Source organism: Zea mays, chromosome 9 (genome assembly GCF_902167145.1).
Source record: "Zea mays cultivar B73 chromosome 9, Zm-B73-REFERENCE-NAM-5.0, whole genome shotgun sequence".
Taxonomy (NCBI): domain Eukaryota; kingdom Viridiplantae; phylum Streptophyta; class Magnoliopsida; order Poales; family Poaceae; genus Zea; species Zea mays.
This window is the reverse complement of record NC_050104.1, coordinates 113316509-113332962: the sequence shown is the minus strand read 5'-3', so window position 1 is coordinate 113332962 and position 16454 is coordinate 113316509. Positions and strand designations below refer to the sequence as shown.

The 16454-nt window shown below is 45.2% G+C and overlaps 1 protein-coding gene across 4 annotated transcripts; it reads right to left on the bottom strand.

Annotated features, from left to right (window-relative positions):
• Nucleotides 1-548: 548 nt before the first annotated feature.
• Nucleotides 549-9025, bottom strand: LOC100193655 (uncharacterized). 4 transcript variants are annotated; one of them, XM_020543482.3, is made up of 3 exons: nucleotides 8774-8983; nucleotides 5320-5336; nucleotides 549-1998 (listed from the first exon to the last, which is right to left on the bottom strand). In XM_020543482.3, exon 3 carries the CDS (start codon nucleotides 1967-1969, stop codon nucleotides 935-937), a length of 1035 nt encoding a protein of 344 aa, XP_020399071.1. In that variant the 5' UTR covers nucleotides 1970-1998; nucleotides 5320-5336; nucleotides 8774-8983; the 3' UTR covers nucleotides 549-934.
• Nucleotides 9026-16454: the final 7429 nt, after the last annotated feature.

The window sequence follows — 16454 nt, the reverse complement described above, 5'->3', positions numbered from 1 at the left end:
TGGTAATGGATCATGATCCAAATACTTCTTCACAATTTGTTGAAGCTCTTAACTAATTTCAGTTCAAAAATAAGTAGGTGTAGAACTCGATCCTAATTCAATCTTTAAATTTTATATTATAAAATTTGTAGTCCATTACCACCACTACAGGCAGCGTGCCACCCAGACGCCGTATTCTTCCAGACATGCGAGTCCAATTTAAAACCAACTAGTCAGATGTCCATGCATTAGTCAGTTTCTATAGACTTTGTTTTAATAAAACACAATAATATGTTGTGTTGATTAGATGGGTGTAAATGTGAAGCCAACCACTAAAGTTTGAAACTCCACTTATGTATAATTTTATTTTAATTTTTGCATATAAGATGAAGCACGACCGTGAAAGCTGATGCTTTATGAAGCAGAGATAAAGCAACAGTCACTTTGCAGCAGCTTTCACAATCACAAGCGCACGACCTTCACTAATAAAACAAGCTGTTGACTCTCCAGCACCGCCAATTGTTGCAAAAAAAAAGGCACAACAAGCACAGGATCAGAACATAGCGACAAGGAGAATTTTGAGAGGGATATTTCAAACCATGCGAAGAAGGCGGTATCACTTCTCCAACTAGTTTCATACGATTAAAAAAGATAACAATATAGCATACAGTACTACCGTATGCAAGTTTTTAGTAAGGTTCTAGACACAGTACATGCAACCAGTGACCTTCAAGCATGCCATCTAGCTTAATATCGGAAAGCCACAAGGTGCAAAGTATGGGGCAGTTTGTGAACGGCAAGACCAACTGGGCTTAACAAGACAATCAACAAATGTCAAATCCAGATCAGCCAAACTGAGTGTTCCAATTCTCAGGCAAAGGAACAGGGTGTCAGTGCCTCCTCTCCTCATCAAAGTGTCACAAGAACATCTAGCTGAAAAGGAACTGATAGTCACTTAAAGTTCCCCAAGATAGATCTGCTTGTCGCTGCCGCAAGATCCAATGATCGGCTCTGTGGGATGGAAAGCAGTCTCATTGACAGAACCATTGTGCCCGGGAAGCTTGTACAGGATGCGCCTTGATGTTGTGTCCCAGATGTAGACCATGCGGTCTGCGCTCCCAGCAGTGACCTTGCGGTTATCTGGCGACCAGCTACACTTCAGTAGGTTCTTCTCAAAGTTATGCTGGTGACCTGTAAGAGTCTTGATGTTCCGGTTCTCTGGTGCGTAAGGGCGCAGATCCCAGATCTTGAGCTCATTGTCCATTGCATTGGTCAGGAGGTAAGACCCATCAGGGCTAAGCTGCATCCCAGTGATCATGTCCTGATGTCCTTTGAGATATTCTGTCGTTTCATTCTTGCGAAGATCCCACCACTTGACATCGTTGTCCAGGCCACCAGTGAATACCTTATCTGCTGCCTCTGAGAAGCTAACGGCTGTGATCTGGTATTTGTCGGGAAGAGTTTGTATTGCACCTCTCTGACGCAAGTCCCACAGCTTTGCTGTACCATCATCTGAACCGCTAACCACAAGAGGTGGCCACTTCCGTGCTGGGCAGCATGAGTTGACGAATGATGAGTGCTCAGCCATCTTCTTAACTTGTTTACCAGTCTCAACGTCCCAGACCCTCACAGTCTTGTCAGGACTTGCAGAGATGATCTGGGTCCCATCAGTAGTCCACTGAAGGTCAAGAATAGCATTCTTGTGCCCTCTCAGTACCATAAAGTTCTTACATTCACCATGAACATACCATAAGAAGATATCCTTGTCATGGGAACCTGATGCTATCACAGTTCCCGCAGGATTGAATTTCATGCAGTAGATAGCACTCTGGTGACCTGTAAGTAGCATTATTGGTGCCTCCAGGCTAGATGTGCGTTGTTTTCCTCCAGGCCCAGGAGCCTGATTTGGATGATGTTGAATATTAGCCAGCTCCATCCCTGGCCGTGGGGCTACAAGAGCCATAGAATTGTTGCCTGGAGCAGAGAACATATTGAAGTTTGTATTATAAGATCAAGTTCCTGTGGAAAAGAAAATTATAAGATAGCTGCAAGAATTGCACATCACACACACAGATCACAATAGAGATGTACACACACATAAAAACAACATCACAAAAATATTGACACCAACCTTCAAGTCACATTTTATTAACCATATATATAGGATCACAACGAATTATCTCTACAAATCAGTGTTTTGACAAAGAATGAAACTGAAGTTCCCAGCTCAGTATATCCAAAAACTGAATATACCAAATGCCAATAAAACAGATTTACGACATAATAGCAACAATCAAGCAAAATTTTAGGTCATATATCATATATGTGGAAAAATAACTAAAGATAGCTGAAGCCAGTGGTTTTAAAGTCGGCTAGTCGACTCTAGTCGCCTGACCACCGATAAGGTGACTAATCATGATTAGTCGTCGATTTGCTCGATTAGTCGAGTCTAGTCGACTCCTAGTCGTCCACCTATAACAAGACCATATGTATATATCAATATATATCAATATATAAAGTTGTAGCAGGACTACAATAAAACAGTACACTAGCTGTAGCAGGACAGCAGTACACTGATTTCAGCAGCACACTGATTCAGTGGCGGACCCAAGATTTCTTGACTGGGTATGCGAGATCAAGAGATGTCCTAGGGGCATTGCTGTAGTGGCCTAGTGGGTCGAGAGAATAGCTGCGGAAGGCAGAAACTAATGGGTCTGATAAGATCGTGGAGGAAGTTTTGAAGAGTAGAGATAGTGTTGCTGTCATGGACCTTCGGTCCATGGGGATAGCTGTCTTCTCCGGCGAGGTTATACCCCTCTGCCGCAGGCTTGGTTCTAGGGTAGCAGCCCTAGGCGCTTGAGAGGGTCATTGCAAGAGAGAGAGATTGGTTTGATAATGATCTTGCTTGATTTATTCCCTGCTGCCATGCGGCTTATAAATAGCCCTATGGCTAACCAACTTCTCCTACAAACTCTCAACTAACTCCTACTTTCTTGGACTTATCTACTGCTAACCAACTCTCCACAATTCTCTCATCTCAATCTTATTCTCTAGCCTTATCCCAGCTCATCTCAATCTTATTCTCTAGCCTTATCCCAGCCTGGCTGTTGCCTCTCGCTCCCTATGATGCCCATGACATCTCCCCCTCCCTTGAGGACCAGCTCGTCCTCGAGCTGCCATAGACTTACCTGACACGACTTAAGGTTAAGCCTTTTACATCTCGGCTTACCTTTATTATTTAAGACGAAAATACAAAATAATTGTGGAACTAAAATATAAATTTGAACTCCAGCTATGTCCTCCTGTCCTCCTGGATCCCAAGGAAAGAGCTGAACTGCGGACTTCACGTTGGATGACAGGTGAAGGAGGAACCAGCCCGTTCTTATGTTGGGTCTGTCCAGCACCAAGGAAGTTGCCCGAATGAAGGAGACGACCCTCTTTGGCCGTGCAGGGGGGCTGCATACCCAGATCTCGACTTCTACAGTGGGTTCAAAAAGTATAGACGAGACCTGGTGGTTGGGCGCGCAGGCTGCGAGTTGGTGCAGCGATGAGCTGATCAACAAGTGCAGCTTCCGCACCGCCCGCCTAACAAGGAAGCCGCGCACTGCGGCTTGCAGGCGCACCACGGCCTGCTCATGTGATGACGGCCATGGGGTGGCCCTGGAGGCCACAGCAAGGTGCTTCTCCCCACGAAGGGACTGTACCTGGCGGCGTGCCAGGAACACTCGCGCTGCCGCCTGAAGCCGCACCGCTGCTTGGAGTTCCTTCTCTGTCTTCTCCTTGTAGCGGTGGAACATCACAACGAATTGGTCCCACTTCTCTTCGAGCCGAGTGAATGCATCTAGAGTTGGAGAGGGCGGGTGGGAGGGCGTTGCGGCAGCAGATGGTGCGGCGGCTGGTGGTGGTGAGGGATGGGCGGCTGGTGGTGGTGAGGATAACCTGGAGCTGATACCAGGTGTCATGGACCTTCAGTCCATGGGGATAGCTGTCTTCTCCGGCGAGGTTATACCCCTCTGCCGCAGGCTTGGTTCTAGGGTAGCAGCCCTAGGCGCTTGAGAGGGTCATTGCAAGGGAGAGATTGGTTTGATAATGATCTTTGCTTGATTTATTCCTTGCTGCCGTGCGGCTTATAAATAGCCCTATGGCTAACCAACTTCTCCTAAAACTCTCAACTAACTCCTACTTTCTTGGACTTATCTGATGCTAACCAACTCTCCACAATTCTCTCATCTCAATCTTATTCTCTAGCCTTATCCCAGCTCATCTTAATCTTATTCTCTAGCCTTATCCCAGCCTGGCTGTTGCCTCTCGCTCCCTATGATGCCCATGACAGTTGCATACATACATATACTATATGCTATTTATATTGTACAGATGGTGGGTCGGCCCATGTAACAGAGACCGGATTAGTGGCCCAAAACAGGCAAAACTAGTCGACCACTATACCTAGTCGGACGACTAATCGCGATTAGTCGGCGACTAGGACGACTAATCGCTTTCTAGTCGCTCTAGTCGAGTAGGAGACCCCAATCGAGCTCCCTCTAGCGATAAGGCCGACTAATCGCGATTAGTCAGGCGACTTTAAAACCTTGCCAGTCCAAACTTAGCATAAATAATCATGTTCTGGGTTACATGCAATCAATGTTATCCTAAATGCTAAACAGTACGGGCGCCTTTTGTTTAGCGTTTAGCCATTTACACGGTGTTTAAATGGAATTAAACAGTCTAAACTGTTTTGTGTTGTTTTTCCAAAATATATTACTTATATATATGTTCATTTAAAAATTTAAGTGTTCTAGCAAATATATGCACATCTTGCGCATGTAAATAAATAAGTATTCTAATGTATAGCACATTAGCAAGTTCTCAAATTGAGAACACGTGCATATTCACATGACAATTGAAACATGGTTAATGATAGATAAATGAGTCAAGTGATAGACAATAGCACGATCATTGACAATTGAGTAGTTGGCACACTCACAAATTGACAAATGGCAGCTACTTAACATGTATTCAGATCAGTACAACGGTATATAACATCATGAGTGCATAAATTCACACAACATCTCTGAATAAGATTGGTCATCACAGCACAATGCCATAAACCAAAGACAAATTAGTCCATAAGCAAAAGCACCAATGATGTTGTCAAGGTGTCAACTGTCAAGGTCTCACTTTAGTTCTAACAACACTTCACTCACACCTCAGGTCATCCCAGCAAGATCCTAGACAATTTAATTACAAGCCACATGCAAAAGATTAGCCAACACCAGCTGCTAGCCATGCAAAAGAAAAAAATCAGCAGCTTGGTATGTAACTGTGAATGTGAATTCTTACTTTTTGCAAGGACTATCCTGCACAAATAAAAATAAAAAAATGAGTTCTCAGCAATCTACAATACTGAATCAAGCAGTGGTGCAGTGGGCAGCCATTTATTTAACAATTTGTGTTCATCATTACATCATATTCAATCACAAGTTAGGTGCAGTGAGATTGAACTGCAGAGTAGCAGATGCAATCATGATAGGTCAGACCTGGAACGCTGGCTAGGCAATAATTTAAATCAACAATTGAGCATGGTGAACACTGAACATCGAGAATCACAATTTAAGGAGTCCAAGAAAGCTTGCATAGACATTCAGATCCATTCATGGGGGATTGGGGGGACTGTGGGACTGGAGAAGGAAGTACTGGAGAGTGGATACTAGAGTAGCACATCGAGGCTAGCACAGTTGGAGAGCTGGAGAAGTCCCGTCACTGCAGACGGCGCCCACGCAGTTACAGATGCGCCTGACCGCAGCAAGAGGACACTAGTCACAACACACCCAAGTCTTCTTGATACCTTCTCAGAGTGAAAGGGCACATCACACAGCTTTACGGTGCGGAGGGTCAATGGAGAGCAACAGCCGATTGACAAGCCTGAACACCGGAACGCGTGACGGCGAGGACGAGCTGGCAGCTGAATGGCAAATAAAAACTCTAATGTGACAAGTTGGGCCTCAGTATTATATATGGACTGCAAATTGGGCCAAGATGAAGTAGTTTTGCGTGTGAGTTCTGATTGTCTTAAATTTCCCCAATCCTTGGCATTTGTATCTCCTGAACAGCCCATTTAGTTCTTCCAAGTATGTTTAGCACTCTTCCTCGTTGCCTGTTCCAGCTGTTTTTAGCGTTTACAACCATGTAAAGGGTAGCACCATTTAATTGACCAAATAGGCCCTAAACAAGACAATATGGCACTGTTTCCGTTTTCCAAACCATTTAAAGGCTGTTTAAGTGAAAACTGCATGCAATCAACCTATCAAAATCTTGATAATCAAATAGATTTGTTTGCATTGACTGACATTTCAAAATGGACAGGGCGGATTTTTTTCTTAAAAAATAGTTTCGTTATCATACGATTTTGGCAGCCTACAAATATATTATAGTAGACATGTAGATGAAGTTGCGGTAGGAGAAAATAGAAAACTATAGTAAATAGAAAACTAGAGTTGTGGTGGGAGATTCTAGAGTCCAAAGGTTTTTAATTTAGTAGAACTAAAAAATAATACATGATATGTGACTTTGGTATTGATAAACATGAGGAAGGATGCTAGTTTAGAAGATCAAGTAGTGCACAAGAAGGATAGATTTCGATATTTAGGATCATTGCTACAGAGAGACGAGGATATTGATAAAGATGTTAGCCATAGAATTAAAGCTGAGTGGATAAAGTGGCGTCAAACATCTGACGTTCTATGTGACAAGAGGGTACCATAGAAGCTAAAAGGCAAGTTTAATAGGACGGCGATTAGACCTGCTATGTTCTATGGTGTAGAATGTTAGCCTACAAAAAGACAACATGTTTAGCAGATAAATGTTGTGGAAATGCATATGTTGCGTTGAGTTTGTGGCCATACAAGAACGGATTGAGTATGAAACTATAAAAAGCTTGTCCAACACCAATTGAGATAGTTTGGACATGTGCAACAGAGACCTCTAGAGGCACTAGTGTGTAGTGTAATCCTAAGGCGCGATAGCAATAGAAAGAGATGTAAGGGAAGACCCAAGTTGACATGGGAAGATGCAGTAAAGAAGACTTGAAAGGATGGAATATACCAAAGATTTAGCCTTGAATAAGAGTGCATGTAAAACAGCTATCCATGTGCCTGAACCTTAACTTGTGATTTCTATTGGGTTCCAACTCTAGCCTACCCAACTTGCTTCGGACTAAAAAGGATTTGTTGTTGTTGTTGATGATGTTGTTATAGTAAGAAATGCAGATGAAGTTGTGTTTGGGGGTAAGTGGTCCATCTACAAACATCACTCTTCTGCAACCGAACAGAGTAGTTTCCTCTACCAAAACAAGCCACATGAGAGGTGGACCAGGAGAGTTTCACAGGGTAATGGAGTGTAAGCGAATACGGATAAGATGTTAGGTGTCGCAGTAGAATAACAGGAAGACATCACCATTCACCAGGTCAGAGCTTTTGGCTTGGTGACAGTCAGCCATGCACAAAACTGACTGGAACTGGAATGGCTTTGGGTCTAGAAGCTAGCAAGATCCAGCACCTTATGTGTGTGAATGCAAATTGTATGTGAACCTAAATTCTGCTGGGAGCTAAAACATGCAGGGCCATTAGTGCCGACCCTCAGTGGCCAGGAGTATTACCACACGCTTTTATTTACACAGGAACCTAGAGAAGCTAAATGTCCTAGATATTGAATATGAAGAAAAGCGGTAACATTGTTTTACATGAAATGCTCATACATGTGTGTGTTTGTAGAACAAAGCTATGTTTAATTCAATGGGAAAAAATGGAATTCTAGCAACAAATATCTTATGTCCAAGAAACTATAATGATTTTCCAAACAGATTAATCCCTGAGCTGGTGGTACAAACAAAGTAACAAACAGCAGCTAATCCAGGATTTTAATTTCAAGTCCATGCTGAGCCAATACTCCAACATACATTTGATATATTCCAATGGTCAATTAGGTAAACAACTATAAGATTTTCTGACATTCGAATGAGCAATTAGTTAAACAACTATAAGATTTGCCAACCGTTTCAGTATATAAGTATAAAAAAAGTATGGTATAATTAGTTAAACAACTATAAGATTTGCCAACCGTTTCAGTATATAAGTATAAAAAAGTATGATATAATTTAAAACATCACATAATATCTTAAGTTCAACAATTAAGCTTGAAATTTGCATAAATTACAATATGTGTACAACCTAAGAGTTCACACACTTAGTCCACATATTTGAGAACTATTAAGCCCCTGGACACCACGTTCCCAAATCGTTGCTCTTTTGTTAATAACGAAAGAAAACTGTTACAAGCAACCATCAAATTTGTGTTATCATTGACAATTCAGTCTAATTAGTTCCATATACTGGGAATTGACAAAGTGAAACACAGCTCACATTCACGAATTCACTACCAGCAAAAGCATCACCGAGTCAAGTGCATGATTTTTTTTTTTTTGCAACTCTCTCCGAAGTCAAAATCTAAGCACCGGCATGGAATGGTAGCGCCCGATTCTGAAGTCACAATCTAGGGCACAGATTCATAATCATAACACGAAGGCCTACCCTTTCCAGCTACATTAAGGGACAAGGGCGGACCAAGTAAAGGACATGGGTGTACACATGTACACCCGACATATTTTTTTTTTTTGCAAGACAATCGAAGCTAGTAAGCATAATACACGTATACACTTGTAAGTATATCAGATCCGAGTACAGGGTTTGGGTGCACGGCTTCGCGCAGCAGGGAAGGGAAGATAAAGGGGTGCGCGTACCTGGTAGTGCTCGTCGACGGCGAAGGGACCGAAGAAGACCTGGGCACCTGCCGTAGGGCGGCAGCGACTGTCGCTCGTCGTTGCCACGATAGAAGGGGACTAGGAGAGAGAGAGCGGCGGGCCGGAGAACGGGGTTGGGGTTGGCGGCGGCTGGGGTTGTTTCTACTCTTACATTTTGGCCCAATACCTCAAACAGATAACCCAACGCTAGCAAGTAGCAAGCATGTTTCTTTCTTTTTCTCTTCCTTTTCTCATTGACGGGAGTAAAAAATTTGTACTAAACATATATACACAACAACAAACATTAATATAATATGTAAATTCTGTGTGGCAAACATTATCAATATTGTAAAACAACTTTATGTATTGTTATTGTTGGTCTCAGGCGAGTCGTGACTGCGTCTCCGCCTGAGGTTAGCCTCGAGCGAGTCGTGACTGCGTCTCCCACCTGAGGTCGGCCTTGGGCGAGTCGTGAATGTGTCTCCGTCCGATGTCGGCCTCGATCGAGTCGTGACTGCGTCTTCCGTCTGAGGTAGGCCTCGGGCGAGTTGTGATTGCGTCTTCCACCCGAGGTTGGCCTCGAGCGAGTCGTGACGGCATCTCCCGCCCGAGGTCGGCCTCTGGCGAGTCGTGACTGCGTCTCCCGACATGGGTAGCCCTCGTGCAAGTCGTGATTGCGTCTCCCGGCCGAGGTTGGCCTCGGGCGAGTCGTGACTGCGTCTCTCGCATTAGGCCTCGGCGAGTCGTGACTACATCTGTCGCCCGGGTCGGCCTCGGGTGAGTCGTGACTGTGTCTCCCACCCGAGGTAGGCCTCAGGCGAGTGGTTGGGGGAGACGACAGGGGGCGCGGAGCAGGGTACTCGGGGGGAATAACGACGTGGAGGCAAAGGTCATGGGGTGGGGGCGTGTGCGCAATCGAGCGCGAAGGGGAGGCAGAGGCATCCAGGTTCTGGGAGATATACTACTGGGACTTCTGCTAGGTCATCAGGTACCTCTTCTCCTGCCGCGCACCTGGACAACGGGCCGCCAAACGTGGATCCGACCTGACCCAGGCGGTGGCGACGGGGGAGCGAGGTTGTCGGGGCGAGGGAGGCGCGAAGCGGGGTTCCCGGGGTGGGGTTGGGGGAGACGACACGAAGGTGGAGGTCACGAGAGGGGAGCGAGGTTGTCAGGGGGGCGTAGAGCGGGGTTCTCAGGGGGAGTGACTTCGTGGAGGCGAAGGTCATGGGGCGAGGGGGCGCAGTTGAAAGGGAAATGTGCCCTTGGGCCATTTCTAAGTATTTTGGTGATTTAGTGTCCAACACAAGTGCCCTAGTGTAAAAAGGTGGACAAAGTACAAATCAAGGATAAAGGTATGTTTCTCAGACTTAGTACATTGTTCTATGGACTAATGTGTTGTGTCTAAGTGCTGGAAACAGGAAAAATCCAATTGGAAATGTCTTGGCTCGAGCAGCCAAGAATCTGCTGAGTCTGGGGGCACCGGACTGTCCGGTGGTGCACCGGACAGTGTCCGGTGCGCCAGGCTGGCTCGAGCGAAATGGCCGCTCTCGGGAATTCACCGGCGATGTACGGCTATAATTCACCGGACTGTCCGGTGTGCACCGGACTGTCCGGTGAGCCACCGGTCGGCCGGGCCAACGGTCGGCCGCGCGATCTGCGCGGGCCACGTGGCCGAGCCAACGGCTAGAAGGAGGCACCGGACTGTCCGGTGTGCACCGGACATGTCCGGTGTGCCAACGGCTCCAAGTCTGCCAACGGTCGGCTTCGCCATTTAAGGAAAGAAATCGGGCACCGGACAGTGTCCGGTGTGCACCGGACTGTCCGGTGCGCCAGTCGACAGAAGGAAAGATCAGCCTTCCTGGATTGCTCTCAACGGCTCCTAGCTGCCTTGGGGCTATAAAAGGGACCCCTAGGCGCATGGAGGAGTATACTAAGCATTCCTACAACATTCCTAAGCACCAAGACATCGATTTCGCACATTCTTTTCATTGTGATAGCATATAGAGCTCTAGTGGAGTTGTGAACTCATTGAGTTGTGTTGCGAGCTCTTGTTGCGACTTGTGTGCGTGTTGACACTCTGTTTCTTGTGTCTTGTGTGTGTTGCTAATCCCTCCCTTGCTCCGTGTTCTTTGTGAATTTCAAGTGTAAGGGCGAGAGGCTCCAAGTTGTGGAGATTCCTCGCAAACGGGATTGAGAAAAAGCAAGCAAAACACTGTGGTATTCAAGTGGGTCTTTGGACCGCTTGAGAGGGGTTGATTGCAACCCTCGTCCGTTGGGATGCCACAACGTGGAGTAGGCAAGCGTTGGTCTTGGCCGAACCACGGGATAACCACCGTGCCATCTCTGTGATTGATCCTTATTGGTTATTGTGTTTTGTTGAGGATTCCTCTCTAGCCACTTGGCAATTATTGTGCTAACGATTAACCAAGTTTTGTGGCTTAAGTTTTCAAGTTTCACAGGATCACCTATTCACCCCCCCCTCTAGGTGCTCTCAATTGGTATCAGAGTCGTTCTCTTCACAAAGGGACTAACCGCCCGAAGAGATGGATCCTAAGGGGAAGGGTATTGTGATCAACGATAAAGAGAAGGAGTCTTTCGTCAACGAGCCAAAGGATGACAAGCCTACCGACTCGGGCTCGGGTCATAGACGAAAAGATGGGAAGAAAAAGAAGACATGGCGCATTAAGGAGATTGTCTACTACGACGACAGTGATGAGTCCACTTCTTCCCACAAGGACAATGACGACAACGACTACGACAAAGAAAGACGGTTAACTCGAACTTTTCTTTCGATTATTCGCGTATTCCTCAAAGTGCAAATGCTCATTTATTATCTATTCCACTTGGTAAACCTCCTCATTTTGATGGAGAGGACTACGGATTTTGGAGTCACAAAATGCGTAGTCACTTGTTCTCTCTCCATCCTAGTATATGGGAGATTGTAGAGAGTGGAATGCACTTTGATAGTTCGGATAGTCCCATGTTCATTAATGAGCAAATTCATAAAAATGCACAAGCTACTACTGTGTTGCTAGCCTCTTTGTGCAGGGACGAGTACCATAAGGTGAGCGGCTTGGACAATGCCAAGCAGATCTGGGACACCCTCAAGATCTCTCATGAAGGGAATGATGTCACCTTGCTCACCAAGATGGAGTTGGTGGAGGGCGAGCTTGGACGATTCACGATGATAAGGGGCGAGGAGCCAACCCAAACATACAATCGGCTCAAGACCCTTATCAACAAAATAAGGAGCTACGGGAGCACGCGATGGACGGACCACGACGTCGTCCGCCTAATGCTAAGGTCCTTTACCGTTCTTGATCCTCATTTGGTGAACAATATTCGTGAAAATCCTAGGTACACCAAGATGTCACCCGAAGAAGTTCTTGGGAAGTTCGTAAGCGGGCGAATGATGATCAAGGAGGCGAGATACGTGGACGACGCGTTGAACGGTCCTATTCATGAGCCTCAACCCATTGCTCTCAAGGCAACGAGGAGCAAGGAGGCACTACCGAGTAAGGTGGCGCAAGTTGAGGCGGCCGGGCTAAATGATGAGGAGATGGCCCTCATCATTAAGCGCTTCAAGACGGCGCTTAAAGGTCGCAAGGGACAGCCAAGCAAGACCAAGACAAAGGAGAAGCGCTCGTGCTTCAAATGTGGTAAGATTGGTCATTTCATTGCTAACTGTCCCGATAATGAAAGTGACCAGGAAAAGGGGAACAAAAGGGAGAAAAAGAAACATTACAAGAAGGCCAAGGGCGAGGCACATATCGGAAAGGAGTGGGATTCGGATTGCTCCTCCTCCGACTCCGACAATGAAGGACTCGTCGCCACCGCCTTCAACAAGTCATCCCTCTTCTCCAACGAGCGTCACACTTGCCTCATGGCAAGGGAGAAGAAAGTAAGCACTCATGATACTAGTACTTATGCTTCTTCAAGTGAGGATGAGTCTAGTGATGATGATGAGATAGATTACTCATGCTTATTCAAGGGATTAGATAGATCTAAAATTAATAAGATTAATGAGTTGATTGATGCTTTGAATGACAAGAATAGATTACTAGAAAAACAAGAGGATCTTTTATATGAGGAGCATGATAAATTTGTTAGTGCACAAAATTCTCTTGCTCTAGAAATAAAAAGGAATGAAATGCTCTCTAGTGAATTATCTACTTGTCATGAATCCATCTCTAAATTAAAAAGTGTTAATGATGATTTGAATGCTAAGTTAGAAATAGCTAGTAAATCAACATCTTGTGTAGAAATTGTTGAAACTTGTAACAGGTGTAAAGATTTTGACATTGATGCTTGTAGTGAACACCTAGTTTCAATTTCCAAACTTAATGATGAATTGGCTAGTCTTAATGCTCAACTTAAGACTAGCAAGAGTAATTTTGATAAGCTAAAATTTGCAAGGGATGCCTACACAATTGGTAGACACCCCTCAATTAAGGATGGACTTGGCTACAAGAGGGGAGCCAAGGACTTGACAAGCCATAAGGCTCCTATCTCCGCCAAGGAGAAAGGGAAGGCTCCTATGGCTAGTAGTGCTAAAAAGAACCATGCTTTTATGTACCATGATAGGAGACAAACTAGAAATGCTTATAGGAGTTGTAATGCATATAATGCCTTTGATTCTCATGCCATGTTTGCTTCTAGTTCTTCTTATGTGCATGATAGAAATGTTGGTAGGAGAAATGTTGTTCATAATATGCCTAGGAGAAATGTTGTTAATGTTCCTAGGAAAGTTATGAATGGTCCCTCTACAATTTATCATGCTTTAAATGCTTCCTTTGCTATTTGTAGAAAGGATAGGAAGATAGTTGCTAGGAAATTAGGGGCAAAATGCAAGGGTGATAAAACTTGCATTTGGATCCCTAAGGAAATTGTGACTAACCTTGTAGGACCCAACAAGAGTTGGGTACCTAAGACCCAAGCCTAAATTTGCCTTGCAGGTTTATGCATCCGGGGGTTCAAGCTGGATTATTGACAGCGGATGCACAAACCATATGACGGGGGAGAAGAAGATGTTCACCTCCTACGTCAAGAATAAGGATTCCCAAGATTCAATAATATTCGGTGATGGGAATCAAGGCAAGGTAAAAGGGTTAGGTAAAATTGCAATATCTAATGAGCACTCTATCTCTAATGTGTTTTTAGTTGAGTCTCTTGGATATAATTTGTTATCTGTTAGTCAATTATGCAATATGGGATATAATTGTCTATTTACAAATGTAGATGTGTCTGTCTTTAGAAGAAGTGATGGTTCACTAGCTTTTAAGGGTGTATTAGACGTCAAACTTTATTTAGTTGATTTTGCAAAAGAGGAGGCCGGTCTAGATGCATGCTTAATTGCTAAGACTAGCATGGGCTGGCTGTGGCATCGCCGCTTAGCACATGTGGGGATGAAGAACCTTCACAAGCTTCTAAAGGGAGAACACGTGATAGGTTTGACTAACGTGCAATTCGAAAAAGATAGACCTTGTGCAGCTTGTCAAGCAGGTAAACAAGTGGGAGGAGCGCATCACAGCAAGAATGTGATGACCACTTCAAGACCCCTGGAGCTACTACATATGGACCTCTTCGGACCCGTCGCCTATCTAAGCATAGGAGGAAGTAAGTATGGTCTAGTTATTGTTGATGACTTTTCCCGCTTCACTTGGGTATACTTTTTGCAGGATAAATCTGAAACCCAAGGGACCCTCAAGCGCTTCCTCAGGAGAGCTCAAAATGAGTTTGAACTCAAAGTGAAGAAGATAAGGAGCGACAACGGGTCCGAGTTCAAGAACCTTCAAGTGGAGGAGTTCCTTGAGGAGGAAGGGATCAAGCACGAGTTCTCCGCTCCCTACACACCACAGCAAAATGGTGTGGTAGAGAGGAAGAACAGGACGCTAATCGATATGGCGAGGACGATGCTTGGAGAATTCAAGACCCCCGAGCGTTTTTGGTTGGAAGCCGTGAACATGGCTTGCCACGCCATCAACAGGGTCTACCTTCACCGCCTCCTCAAGAAGACTTCGTATGAGCTACTAACCGGTAACAAACCCAATGCATCTTACTTTCGTGTATTTGGGAGCAAGTGCTACATTCTAGTAAAGAAGGGCAGAAATTCTAAGTTTGCTCCCAAAGCTGTAGAAGGGTTTTTGTTAGGTTATGACTCAAATACAAAGGCATATAGAGTCTTCAACAAATCATCGGGTTTGGTTGAAGTCTCTAGCGATGTTGTATTTGATGAGACTAATGGCTCTCCAAGAGAGCAAGTTGTTGATCTTGATGATGTAGATGAAGAAGACGTTCCAACGGCCGCTATGCGCACCATGGCGATTGGTGATGTGCGACCACAGGAACAATTGGAGCAAGATCAACCTTCTTCCTCAACAATGGTGCATCCCCCAACTCAAAACGATGAACAGGTTCATCAAGAGGAGTGTGATCAAGGGGGAGCACAAGATGATCATGTGATGGAGGAAGAAGCACAACCGGCACCTCCAACCCAAGTTCGAGTGATGATTCAAAGGGATCATCCCGTCGACCAAATTCTGGGTGACATTAGCAAGGGAGTAACTACTCGATCTCGATTAGTTAATTTTTGTGAGCATTACTCCTTTGTCTCTTCTATTGAGCCTTTCAGGGTAGAGGAGGCCTTGCTAGATCCGGGCTGGGTATTGGCCATGCAGGAGGAGCTCAACAACTTCAAGAGAAATGAAGTTTGGACGCTGGTGCCTCGTCCCAAGCAAAATGTTGTGGGAACCAAGTGGGTGTTCCGCAACAAACAAGACGAGCACGGGGTGGTGACAAGGAACAAGGCTAGACTTGTGGCAAAAGGTTATGCCCAAGTCGCAGGTTTGGACTTTGAGGAGACTTTTGCTCCTGTGGCTAGGCTAGAATCAATTCGTATCTTGCTAGCATATGCCGCTCACCATTCTTTCAGGTTGTTCCAAATGGATGTGAAGAGCGCTTTCCTCAACGGGCCGATCAAGGAGGAAGTGTATGTGGAGCAACCCCCTGGCTTCGAAGATGAACGGTACCCCGACCACGTGTGTAAGCTCTCTAAGGCGCTCTATGGACTTAAGCAAGCCCCAAGAGCATGGTATGAATGCCTTAGAGACTTTCTAATTGTTAATGCTTTCAAGGTTGGGAAAGCCGATCCAACTCTGTTTACTAAGACATGTGATGGTGATTTGTTTGTGTGCCAAATTTATGTCGATGACATAATATTTGGTTCTACTAACCAAAAGTCTTGTGAAGAGTTTAGCAGGGTGATGACGCAGAAATTCGAGATGTCGATGATGGGCGAGTTGAACTACTTTCTTGGGTTCCAAGTGAAGCAACTCAAGGACGGCACCTTCATCTCCCAAACGAAGTACACGCAAGATCTGCTAAAGCGGTTCGGGATGAAGGACGCCAAGCCCGCAAAGACTCCGATGGGGACCGACGGACACACCGACCTCAACAAAGGAGGTAAGTCCGTTGATCAAAAAGCATACCGGTCAATGATAGGGTCTTTACTTTATTTATGTGCTAGTAGACCGGATATTATGCTTAGCGTATGCATCTGTGCTAGATTTCAATCCGATCCTAAGGAGTGTCACTTAGTGGCGGTGAAGCGAATTCTTAGATATTTGGTTGCTACGCCTTGCTTCGGGCTCTGGTATCCAAAGGGGTCTACCTTTGACTTGGT